The 13,198-nt window shown below is 39.4% G+C and overlaps 1 protein-coding gene across 1 annotated transcript; it reads right to left on the reverse strand.

Annotated features, from left to right (window-relative positions):
• Nucleotides 1-1,043: 1,043 nt before the first annotated feature.
• Nucleotides 1,044-8,401, reverse strand: LOC134534293 (nucleoside diphosphate kinase). The gene is made up of 4 exons (XM_063372630.1): nucleotides 8,121-8,401; nucleotides 7,934-8,035; nucleotides 5,088-5,200; nucleotides 1,044-1,253 (listed from the first exon to the last, which is right to left on the reverse strand). Exons 1-4 carry the CDS (start codon nucleotides 8,295-8,297, stop codon nucleotides 1,133-1,135), a joined length of 513 nt encoding a protein of 170 aa, XP_063228700.1. The 5' UTR covers nucleotides 8,298-8,401; the 3' UTR covers nucleotides 1,044-1,132.
• Between the last annotated feature and the right edge of the window lie 4,797 nt (nucleotides 8,402-13,198).

Genomic DNA, 13,198 nt, shown 5'->3' on the forward strand with positions numbered 1-13,198 from the left:
ATGATAGTCTCTCTTAACAACCATTGATTTCTTGGTGAATCTAATCACCCCTGTCTTGCATTAATCCTCATTCTGTTTCTTTCACCTATTCTTCCAAGCTGTCCAAGCCTTCCTGAAATTGTTTCACTGCTGCACTCCCATATCACCAAGCAGTCATCAGCAAAGATGTACATGTCCACTGTTATACCTTCTCCTATATCATTAACCATGATGCCAAAGGGCAATGGATCCAGTAGAAAGTCCTGTGGTACCCCAGATAACACTGCCCTCCAAAACTTAATTCCGTACCCATAATTTGTTTTTTGGTAAGTCCCCAATCCACCCCCACCTTCTGCATCAGATTAACACGAACACGATAACTAATGGAACACTTTTTAATAAATCAGTGAAGCAAGTGTCAATCTACTTTTCCATCTAGTCCCTGCACATGATCCTCTAGTAGTCCCACCAGCTGTTTTGCACACAAATAGCTTTTTTTCTTCTTCCCAAAACCCTCTCGAATTGCCAGTGTACAGTTTCCATTATTTTCCATTGCTCTAATGTCAAGACCACAGGCAGCTCTAGGTCAGGACAAACCTGACAATCACCCAGGACACCACGAAGGTGCACTGCACCAATGTTTAATCATTTTTATTTTACTTCGCCATCCCCTACCGTCTTGCGGCTGGGATCCGAGACCAGTTTAGTAGTTTTTAGGGGTGAAACTGCTGAACTCTTATCTGGGAAGGCACCCGGATAGCTTGCAAACTAGCAGTTGTAACATGGGTCATCAGCTCCACAAGCTTTTTATTGAAATGTACCAGTTTTATAGCAAATTAAATTTTTTTAAAATAGAATTTTAATGTACAGCAGCATATATTTTTAAATTAGTTATCTATTACAGGATGTGCTTTTTTTTGGACAATTTCTCAGCTGGTAAAGAAAACTCAAATTTAAATTTATTAATTATGGTTCTTTACTTGCAGTATTATTACAGTAAGGGTGTGTAAGCAGAAGTGTACCAGCTCTTCATTAAAATTCACAGGAATGAAAACTTCAACATGTAGAAAACGTGTCATAGAACGTGTTTATTTGCTTGTAGAGTGTACAGTTGACAATCCACTGCACGATGGAAGGAACTGCTCGGTCACATTTAGTCTTCGTACACCCAGGCCTCGACTGCTGGCTGCCAGGCGATCACCTCCTTGGTGTCGAACCACAGGTTGATCTCCTTCTGGGCAGCCTCGACTGAGTCAGATCCGTGGATAATGTTTCTAAAAAACAGAGCACCACTGAGTTGAGTCACCGCACAAATGCTCACACGTATCACCTAAGAAAATATAAATAAAACCCGCATTTATACAGTATTTTTCAGCATACAAGACTATCTTTACATGTTGGAGTTCTATAACTGTTACATTTTTGACAGGAATTTCTAACAGGAATATGAATGTCTATCTCGGGTTGGGTGTCACTTCGGCTGAGGATTCAACACCGATTAAAACTATTAAGCTATGAAAGCTACAGAGTTGAAGTAAATATCTTAGTAGAGTAGACTTTGCTTGTGACCACCCGGTTAACATTTGCAGTAATGAAGTAATACTGATTTGAGTGATTTAAAAATGCAGAGAAGTGCGATAGGTATCGAATGAGGCAAAAAGTAGCAGAGAGAAATGAGCCAGTGGGGCAAAACGAAGCATGAAATTCGCACTCCAGCAAGCCTCAGCCGTCTGCCTTGCGAGAAGCAAAGGGGAATGAGCGTGGATATGCTCTCTGATGATTCTGATTTCGGTTATGGTGTCAGTTGAGCCAGTGGTTGTGAACGAAGGGCTGAGTTTGTCGCAATCATTTTATTTATTTCTTACACAAAATTCCCGTTAAGCGCGGTGGGAATTCATGAAACAAACTTGTGGCGGCTGTAGAACAAAATACAGCCTACCCAGAATTTTTAAAATCAAATGGTAAATAAATATTCTGCAGAATTTTAAAACATGAGAATTACATGTAATAATTTTCCTTTTATTTAAGAAACTGCTAGTCAAGGACCGAGCCTTCCACTCATCTTCCTCAGGGACCTCTCACCACTCCCGCCGTCAAGTGCAAATCATCACCTGAGAGCGAGCAAAACCACCCCAGTTAAAAGGGGGTGCCTCAATTGTTTAACTTTCACGAAATGAAAAATATATACAGCACATACTTTTTGCATAATTAGCTGCCAAAGTTACATTTTTAACTTTTTTGGGTTGTACAAATAAGGAGAATTTAATTTTTAGCGGAAATGAAACTTTTTAGGTTTAACTGCATTGACAATGGCTACTTCAAGAAATGGTTTGAATTTCTATCACAAAAACTCACTATGTTTCTTGGCTGTAAAAATTGTAACAAATTTGAGAATTTTGAAATTAATTCATATTTACTGAAATAAATTCAAACTATTTCTTGAAGTAGCCAGTGGCATTGCAGTTAAACCCAAAAAAGTTTCAGTTCTGCATGCAATAAATGAAATTCTCCTTAATAGTACAACCCCAAAAACGTTAAAAATTTAACTGTGGCAGCTAATTATGCAAAAAATATGTGCTGTATATATTTTTCATTTCGTGGAAGTTAAACAATTGAAAAAGTCAAAAGTTGATAAGTCATTAATATGAATGTAAAATCATGACCTGAAATTGGAGGCACCCCCTTAAAGCCCCGCCTACCTGGGGACACCTCCAGAAGAAACCACGCCATTTTAAAACTGCTATTAGAGTGATGTATTCACGAAAAGCATTGCAAGAATACACAGAGGGTGGATGAATTGTTCTGTGTTTCCAGATTCACATACAGATGAATCGAATCCCAATTTTCTCACGTGAACCTTCGGTTAGGTAGGTCAGGATAGCAACATCTTAAATTGATAATTCTAAGCAACCTTAAAAAAAAAAAATATTTTACAGTATTTTATATGTAACTACACTAACACATCCAACCATCCACAATGTTTTTAAGTATTTTTAACGTAGCTAACTTAACGTAATCTACCATCCCCATGATTTAACTCAATTCAACTCTCACACACACTGGACCACATGGGAAAGCGAAAAATAGTAGCGGCTGCATCAATGCACACGCATTGTAATGTAAGTTTTAAAAGGTGATTTCTAAGAAACCAATAGAAATTCAGAAACTTTTTTTTTGGTGAATATAAAAACATCTCTAGTGTTTGAAAAAAGGATTTTTGTAATTTTCTTATTACTTCATGGAAAAGCCATATTGCAAGAATATTACCAAAATAAAACTTACAGTCCCTCCCCACAAAAGGCTTTTCTTCAAAATTACAGATTGTTTTAATTTTGTAAAAACAGATTAAGTTTTCCAGGATCTAATATATATATATATGATTATCTCCAACTTTAATAAAGTCACACTAAAATAACTTAGGTACTTTTGAATCATTAAGATAATATGCATGGCAGGTACTAAATAAAAAGGTACACCAATTATCATTTGGCATTATCAGGGCAGATACAACACAATGTGTACTATCTAGATGTTGTAGTAATTAAATAACATAGGGCCATGGCCATGGCCAAATGTACGTTAATCACATTGTAACATGTCCTCATATACCATTCTCAATTATTTCTAGCCATGAACTTAAGTAGTACTTATCATGCTGTTATAAGTTGTTAATAAAGATCATAGCTAATAATGTATTAGTTTCCATTCGTAAACACCCAATTATTTAATTGCTATCAGTCAATTTACCCTAGCAATATGCCATCACAAAGAAAACACCTGATACAATACTAAATGGAAGAATTTATATGTTCACACACATTTTGTTGGCCCAAATGTTTTTTAAAAATCTAGGTAATATTAAAGCTGGGTACCATGATTTCCCACAACCTCTGGTACTAATTCAGTAGCACCCTAATCAAATGTTCTCCAAAAGGAAAAAAAAAAAAAAAAAAAAATTGTAAAGAAAATAAAACCAATTTAATAAATAACTTTTTTGTATTAACTTTACTGCCAAACAAATGCAATTACGTATTTTTTTTAACAATTTTGTTTCTATAATTTATTATGATTAATTTAATTTCTGGAACTATTTCTACACTTACTTAATAGGCAACAGCCATCTTGTAATATACAATATCTTGTTTGTTTTTATTTATCCATTTGAACATACAATTTTTTTTTTACATAAAAATCTGATCATATTTAGTACTTGCAGAGGATTTAGATATTATATAATAACAGCTATTTGTTCTTTTAGAGAAGTATTTGTGTGTTTGCCATGCGTTTCTTGATCATAAATTAAATTACACTACACATTTCTTTGCTTTAGTGTGCATAAGCAATTCAACGTTAGGTCGGTACGAAGATTTGACTAAGCGAATCAATCTAATCACTTTTCAATATTTGATTTGACTTTGCCAGGAACTAGCTGTTCATTTTATTTGAAGCTTTGGTTGTGATGCACAGCTTCATTTTTTCTTTGAAAAGCATTAAAATGGCCTAAGATTCACCCATGAAAATATTTTTCTTTTGTGTATGTGCTACTTGAATAGTTTTTTTTAAATAAAAAAAGGACAATACTTTAACATTTAATCCACAGCTCTTCAAGTTGTTATTTACGTGCAATCGACACCAATTTTAGGCTAGCCTGGAGTGTTGCGACTTGTAAAATAATAGAGTTAAACACAACCTACAACTGTAATACCAAGGTAAGATCTGCCACAACAATTCTTATCATTTTCTACTTGATGCATGGTTGATGTGGATAAAATTGACATTGTACCATGACAGTACTAGGAGAATGCTGCTGGCATTTTGCAGAAAGTACAGAAATGAACTTTTACTAAGTATTTAATTAGTTCAGGCAAAGTGCAAAACAAGTTAATTACGGATGAGCATTTCCAATTCTTCAGTGGAAAAGTTTTCCAAGCCATCACTTTCATGAAAACGCAATGTGCAAGTTGAGGGGAAGAACAAACAGTAACACTTATAATTTTTTTTGTAATGTCGAGCTTTTCTCTCTCTCAATGGTCTGGCCGCCAGGCAGAGCACACGACTCTTAAACACGTCGGAGACGGGGGCGTGCGAAGGACGTCGCCGGCACTCACCTGCCAACCTGGATGCACAGGTCGCCCCTGATGGTGCCCGGGGCAGAGTCCTTGGGATCAGTCGCGCCCAGCATCACCCTGCCAGTCTTCACCACATTCAGGCCCTCCCACACCTGCAAGACGCCCGGGCCCCTTCAGCACGCAACACACACAGCAGCGTTCTGTAGCACACAGCTGTTTCGTTACTTGGTCAGTAATATTCTTACAGCGCGGCTTTTCCGTTTAATAATATTAAAATTCAGAAAAAACTTTCCAAACACTACAGTCGTTTACCCTGAAAACAAGTCTTTATATTCCTACTGGTTTCTGATAAATCACAGTTTATAACTTACATTACAATACCTGTACATTGATGCGGCCTTTACCATTTATATGTTACAATCGGTAGCCTGTGCAGTGATTTGGCAGCCGCCATTGTGTTTTAGTGCAGCAGCTTTATTCTGTAACTCTATATATAAGTACATGTACATTTTGTACTTGAATTTTGCGATGCAGTGGAAGATAAAGAAAAATTTAAAAAAATTACACGAGTCCCTACTGTGCATCTAAACCCAAGCATCAAACATTGACAACGATTTTTGTTTAAACAGTGTGGAGTGTTACATGCGATGGCATGTAACCTGAAGCACACAAAAGAAATTATTACGTTTGATACACGTAATTCCTTTCAAGTATCAGGTTACGTGCTAACGCACATACGTCGGCACTTCGCACCTCCATACTGCTTGGAAGTACAGTAAGGGCTCATGTTTTTTAAAATATTATTTACCTTCCATTGCATCACAATATTCAAAAATAAACACATTCTTATATATGGACAACCACAGGATCAGCAATGCAAGCACATGACAACAGCCACTTCACTGTATGGGCTATCTCATGCAAACTATAAACTGAAATTTCTAGAAAACCAGTAGGAATTTAGAAACTGTATTTTCAGGGTAGATCTGAAACGTTTATAGTTTTAGAAAAAAAGTACGTTTGGAATTTATTTTATTACGTCACAGTATTGGCCCTAACTAAAATAAATGGTTGCATAAATAAAAACATTAACTCTCTCAAATTTGAGTTTTCATTCCCACTAGAATATAAAAAGTATTTTTGGTTAAGGGCATTGGAGTATAGAAAAATATGGCTTGGCACATTAAAATGAATTAATAAAAAAATATAAAATTATTGCTATTGCAGACCAAATATTTAGTGAAATTTGGGTATTATATTTATGAGCATTACTCTTACCAATATGTTTTTTTTAATGTCACTAACCTAGCAGTTCAAAATATCTCACAATTAGTTCCAACGAACAAAATATTAAAAAAGAATGAACAAATCAATAAACACCATTTTCCATATTTTAATTTTTTCAGAAGAGCACCTACTCTAGAAAAATACCAAATTGTTCAGCAAAATTGGTATTTTTGGTTACAATATTTTCTTGCTACAAATCCTTTTAACCCCTCAATTTCCATAGCTTCATCGCTCGCCTCACTACCTAGTATTATGGAATATAGTGGGAATTGAAAAATGTCCTTTACTAACGATAACTGAGCAAAATTATGATTAAATGTTACGTTACACTTGCAATTAGGAATCCTCTCACACTCCATCATCCCCCAACTCCCCAGATCCCTTGCAGCTAGGGTTACCAGACACTGATAATAAAAAAGGAGGATATTCAGCTCGCAAAAGGACATTTCACTAAAAAGGACAACATATTTTCTTAAAAAGCCATGAATTAATTACAATGGAGTACGATATTTTACAATGTTTTGGCATTTAATACAGTTTCAGTATAAAGAATCAAACAAACTACACATATACAGCATATTAAAAACATGTGCCTCTGCATGTGCTGCTACCTGTCAAGCTGTCATAGAACTACTTACTAGTGGGGTGACTGCGACAGCGCATTTGCGCGCACCGCGCGCTGTACTCAGAGTGTAACTGCAGGAATTCTCACTTTATAAAAAAGCTGGACATTTTGGAGCATTAAGAAAAATCCGGCCGGACGCAAAAAAATACATAAAAAAGGACATGTCCTCCTTTTGCCGGACGTCTGGTAACCCTACTTGCAGCTCTCACCCCCAGCACATTCCACTCCCTCCCAGTTCCTCTTTCCGTTCGCATACATACCCACCTGTCTATGCCCTTTATACCCACCTCTGTGCACCCTAGTTACCAGCTGTCCCCATCCATCCTCACACTTTATCACCTTATACAGTCTGACTAACCTTCCCACCATAACTCCTTTACTCTCTCCACATACCCTACACCCACCTCGCTGCTCTACGCTGCACCTTCTCCAGCTCCTATACCTCGGTCACTAGGTAGGGGTCCCAGATCACAGCACATACTCCATCACTGGCCTGACCAGCGTGGAGTAAGCCTTCTCCTTGCCCTCCTACCCTTACTCACCACTCGCTGAACCTGCTTTGCCCACCCCATCATCGGTCTCCTTTTATCTCCTGCCCCTTCCAGTTATACAATTCCCTCGTTAATCTAACCACCTTCGTCTTTACAACATTCAGCAACATACATTCTCCAATGTCCATCATTAAAGCCTGATCATATACTCTTGCAGATGTACATAAGTATTGCCCAGCCCATTTACAGATATTTATCATTCACAAACAAACGCATATCCGAACATTTCGTATAATTGGAAACATAGTGACAAAATTACAGTAAATCCTGAAACGGAAGCATACAGTAAATCCTGAAACGGAAGCATCTGCAAACTGAAAAAAATACTAAAAATGTCTAATTGTTTACCAAACCTTAAATCAATGAAATAGAAACAAACATTTCTCCATTTTACAACGACATACGAAAGACTTAGTTCTCACCATTGGCACAACCGGTCCAGATGACATGTACTTCACTAAGCCGGGGAAGAAAGGTCTTGCAGCCAGATCAGCGTAATGTTTCTTAAGATGCTCTTCAGTCGCCTGAAATAAGGTTATATTTACTGCTATAACTTCCAACACCAAAATAATTACAGCATTTTTTCCCCCTCAAGAACAGTGAACTTACCCACGTGAACTTCATGGCAACTAGTTTAAAACCTTTAGATTCGAATTTCTTTATTATTTTTCCAACTAAACCTCGTTGAACACCATCTGGTTTAACCATGATAAAAGTGCGTTCTCTAGCTGCAGCCATTGCTTTTGAAAATAAAGAAAAGATAGCAAGAACCGAACAAATAACCATGCGACCTAAACGTCACCGCAAGAGACTGCAGAGGGCAAATGGGAAGAAATATCAAGCAGCAAGTAGGAGTAGGTCCCACTTCGCGGATGAAAGCTCCGTAGACAATTACACGGCTACCTTCCAACAATTTATGTCAGAACTATAGTTACTAATGTATTATTTTATACTAAAGTTGAAACTAAAATAATCAAATTATAATAGTTTATTTATTTGCAGCTACTTCCTATTTAAAAAATTCTACTATCATTGTTGTTCTTGTTTTAAATTACAAAATTTAATTTACTGTTATTTAATAAACATTCACATAGCATGTATAGACATCACATTTAGTTTAACATGTACTGAATTGAATTATGCTACCTTGTGGTAAGCAGTCCCCTCTACCTACTCCTTACCCTCTTATGAACTTAACTGTATCACATTCCTTGCCCATACACACATTCCTCATAAAACTCGCAATAAATGACCAAAAAGGTCTGGATAGGGTATATGCTCATATGCAAACATTGCCTAGATCTGATCATTTTTTGATGCACATCTTCCGTGCAAAGCCATCCCTGGTGGAAATCACAGCTTCTATAGGGAAACCATTCCAACTCAACTTATTCGGGATGGACGTGTTCTCGCACAGTGGAGCATCACCTTTGTTCAACCGATCCAGTCACAGCAATAGTGTAAGCCAAGTCAATCATAATTTAAGCTCCACAGTTATCACCACACAGCCCATATCATCAGGGCCGCAACTAGAGTCTCTGGCACCCGGGGCATGAATGGATTCATGCGCCCCCCTTCTTTTTTTGCACATACCACACCAATAAAGCGGGGGGGTCCGGGGGCCCTCCCATGGAAAAATTGTGCTATTTTAGCATTTTCCATACCTACATGTAATAGGTTCTATGCTACTGTAACTTCCATGCAAAAACATTTTACCAGTTACCAGTTGTAGTAGGGATTACAATTAAAGCGATTTCGGCACCCCCACAGCTAAACGCCCGGGGCGTATGCCCTGCTTGCCCCCCCCCCCCCCCCCACCTAGTTGCGACCCTGCATATCATATTGCCACCAGCCGGGGTTTCGGGTGCGATTCCCGCGGTGAGTCTAAGGGGCTGGTCGTGAGAATTGGTGGTGTGTTCCGAGAGGGCGCCAGGCTAGCTCTGTCGGCTAACCATGAGTGGGTCGATCGGCCCCAGCGCATCCCCTAGACTATGTGGCTTGATTTGAGTTACGTGAAACGATATGCTAATGAAGTTGGGTGCACTCCCTAGGCAGCATAGGGAGCTGATGCCTAACTACAACCAAAGAAAAACACTCGTTAGACTCTCGTAAAACGTGGTTACACATATTTATTGCTGAACGGACATTACACATTTCTACACGCGCACTAGCTGATTGGCGCTTGGGCATAAATTGGTACACGCAAAAACATAACACTACACAACACTCTTGATAAATTTGGCTAACTCTCCCTACGGCAGTCCTGCGTGGGGAAGGAATACTGGGGTGCTTGGAGATAGCCAAGCCCGTACGTGGCTGTGCTTAAGGCGGCCTTGTGGCCCGCTGCCTGAAGGCAGTAAAAGTGGCGATGGCCGGGTTAATCCCTGCACAGAAGACAAAAAAGAAAACCGACCTGGGGTCGCGTGGGGAGTACTTATTGTACTTATTGTAAGGCAGTTTCTGATCATTACTTATTTATAAATAAGTAAACACTTTTCACTTTACGAAAATGTTTCCAAGCACGGCCTGACCCATCTGCCGGTCTCTACACACTTTGTACGTGAAACATGACTGCGAGTGGCACTGTACCATTCGGGGCCAGAGTTAGTTGGATCTCACCCAGCATCGGGGTCAAACACGCCGCGCACCGCGGATCCATCACCATCCTTTCCAGCTCTGAAATAGTCTCAAATGTTTAATATTTATAAATATTTTTTCATCAGCTCCATGGCTCCCCCCACTCGGCCCAGCTCTAACTCTCTGACTGTTTAACTAATCATGTCAGCCTATACCGAGAGACGTTTGGTTTACTACGTAATTCTTACTCTTTTCTTGGATAGCCTGACCAAGACGTGTGGATCAGGTTTCCAGTGACATTGAACTTTGCCACCAGGCTCTCCAGTTTAGTCCACAATGCTCCCTGTGAATTGACGATCACTGCACAATAGCAAAAGTGTAAAAATATGTTTTTTTTTTCAGCTCCTTGGCATCTCCACACAGTCCATTCCACACATGGCTGCATCAATTATTATTATTGTGCATGTACTGCACATGTAATAACATTGGTGTTTATTCTTGATTTTAGCACATGTGTATACTGGACAGGGGCGCAACAACTAAATTTCCAAAAGGGGGGGGGGGGGGGGGCAATATACCTTTTTATAAAGAATCATCATTCCCCCTATTGAAGCGGGGGGGTCCGGGGATCCTCCCCCGGGAAAATTTGTATTTCAAGGTGGAAAATGGTGCTATTTAAGCAGTTTTATTATATAAAAATTGATTATACAGCACTTTCTTTGCCCCCGTTTGCCCCCACTTCAAGGTTTCAGAGGGGGGGGGGGGCAAAATACCCTTGCCCCCCCCTGTTGTTGCGCTTCTGATACTGGACATCCCTTAACAGGCCTAATCATGTAGACTTTTAAGCTTTTCCCACACGGGGCCACTTCAGACTGAATGCACATCCAGTTATAATTAAGGTCCTAGAACTCTCAGCATTCACAAGTTTACAGCCTGCGAGGCTTTTTGTGTAAACTTAGGGCCGATGTAATCATCTCAGTCGTTCTGCAATAGTGCGAATAAGTATTTTGGTTTTATTATCAGGGCATAAGTGTCAAGTTACCGAACCACCAAACTGAACATCTGTGCAATGGTCAACAAATGAGTGTGTGTGTGAGACTCCCATGGCGATATCCAAATCCCACATTGGCCTTTAGTTGCCTCCCACCTGTAAACGAATGTGACAAATGGCTTCGGCCTAGCATAAGGGGAATGTTCACACCTGCGGGGATTATTGTACGAGGGTGTTGTCATCATTAAAACACTCTTTCCAGAATAAGGACACGTTTACTTGATCACCTATTGATACAGCATCCTGGGTGGCTACAAAAGCCTGGGGTACATCTGTCCTGTTCATCGCGCTACTGTCTTATAAGCTATATGATCATGTCATGCCCGAGAACAATTAAGGGTATCAGGTGTCAATGAGTTGGTACATGGGCAAGCAGCATGCTAACTGGCGCCTCAGCATATTTAACCTTGGCCACACCCACAGTTTAATCACATCAGGGCAAAAGGCGACAGTTTATGCTTGTTAAGCTCAATTTTTTTATTATGTTTTAGTGTTTTGTAGGCAAAAAAAAATTGTATGTGGTTTCTTAATTCAAAAAGACTTTTAAGAATTTGGTAATTATTTTCATAATCATAACATTTCCAAAAAAAAAAACAACCTTTAAATGGGACAAATGTTCGGCATATATTGGGAAACAAAATAGGCCTAAATGGGTAAATTTTTTAGAAAAGCAGCTTTGGAAAATTATGTGCACATATCATTTTCTAAAATATTGTTTCTAAAAATACCATTGTGGATTTTATTGATTTCTCAAGGATATTATTAAAATTTGTCTACCTGTATGGCAAGAACACAGGATAGTATGAGCTGGAGGGGAGAGGAAATAATAACTTCATAATCATATTCAATAATTGTATTTGGGGTTGATTGGATTTATATCTGGAGTCATTCAAAGTTTATTTCAATCCCATAATAGGTTAACGATAAACGTCAATGATCCCTCAGCTCTCACAGGCCGTTACGTTCCATTGCCATTCCTCTTGGGCGTGTGCAGGAGTGCGCGACCCGAGTGCAGTGTGGTGCAGTGTAGTGCGATGCCACGAACGAACGTCGCCACCAGCTGTTTGATGTTCAAATCTTTAGCTTAATTTGTATCAGCTGTAAAGTATTAAGATTATCCTTTAATGCCGACCGAGGAATAGAGAAATATTTACTTGCTTTGTAAACATACCACTTTTTATAATTATAAATGAAAAAGGATGTTTTTTGGCCTTCGCTTCAATTTTTGTTTGTTTTCTAATTGATTTATTTTGCTTGAAGTAATTTCTTGAATAATATTCATTGTGTTTTTTTTAAGACGGAGACTTCCTAACCATCATCAGATGTGGTCAAGCACTATTTCCGCCATGTTTTGGGCGGGACAATATGGCGATGGCGGGGTTGAAAAGTGACTTCGACTACGTCACAGCATTCCGTCTCGTGACTATCTTAGGGATGCCCCTATTAGTTTCCAGGCGCCGGATAGTGCCGTACATCGACCTACAAGAGGGGTTGGGTAGGCCGGATGGGAGGGGGAGGGAAGAGTCCCACACATGTCAACCGCAATCAGCACGAGTGCCGATAACAGGCGGAAGCCGGATTCCGCCGGCCGCGGGGATCCCTGACGTCAGCGCTATTTCCAGGCGCTGTCCCGTTCCTGGCACGAGGGTACTGGCGTGCGAGACCGCGAAGCGTTGTTCCGTTACTTCGAACGCGTGCGCGTCCAATGCGTAGCTAAGTATGGGGACAAAACACCTAAGGGATTCAGGTTCTTAATGCAAGGTTTGGAAGGGCATGCTAAATATCCCAACGTTTTGGGTATCTGTTCCGCAGCATGTTCGTATAATCATAAATGTTTTTAGTCAAAGATCATTTGATGCGTAAACATGTTGGCTCTCGGTGAAATAGATTTGGTAGGAGTATTTTCATGAATGGAACGGAAGTCGATTGGAACGGAAATGCTAAACAAGGGTGCTGCCATCTTTAGAAGTCTAAGGAATTTCGAAAATATGGAGGCCCGCATGATTCATCAGTATATATTGCTTTCGTGAACATCGCAGAATGTACACCGTGCATAGGT

This window comes from Bacillus rossius, chromosome 7, assembly GCF_032445375.1.
Source record: "Bacillus rossius redtenbacheri isolate Brsri chromosome 7, Brsri_v3, whole genome shotgun sequence".
In the NCBI taxonomy this organism is placed as follows: domain Eukaryota; kingdom Metazoa; phylum Arthropoda; class Insecta; order Phasmatodea; family Bacillidae; genus Bacillus; species Bacillus rossius.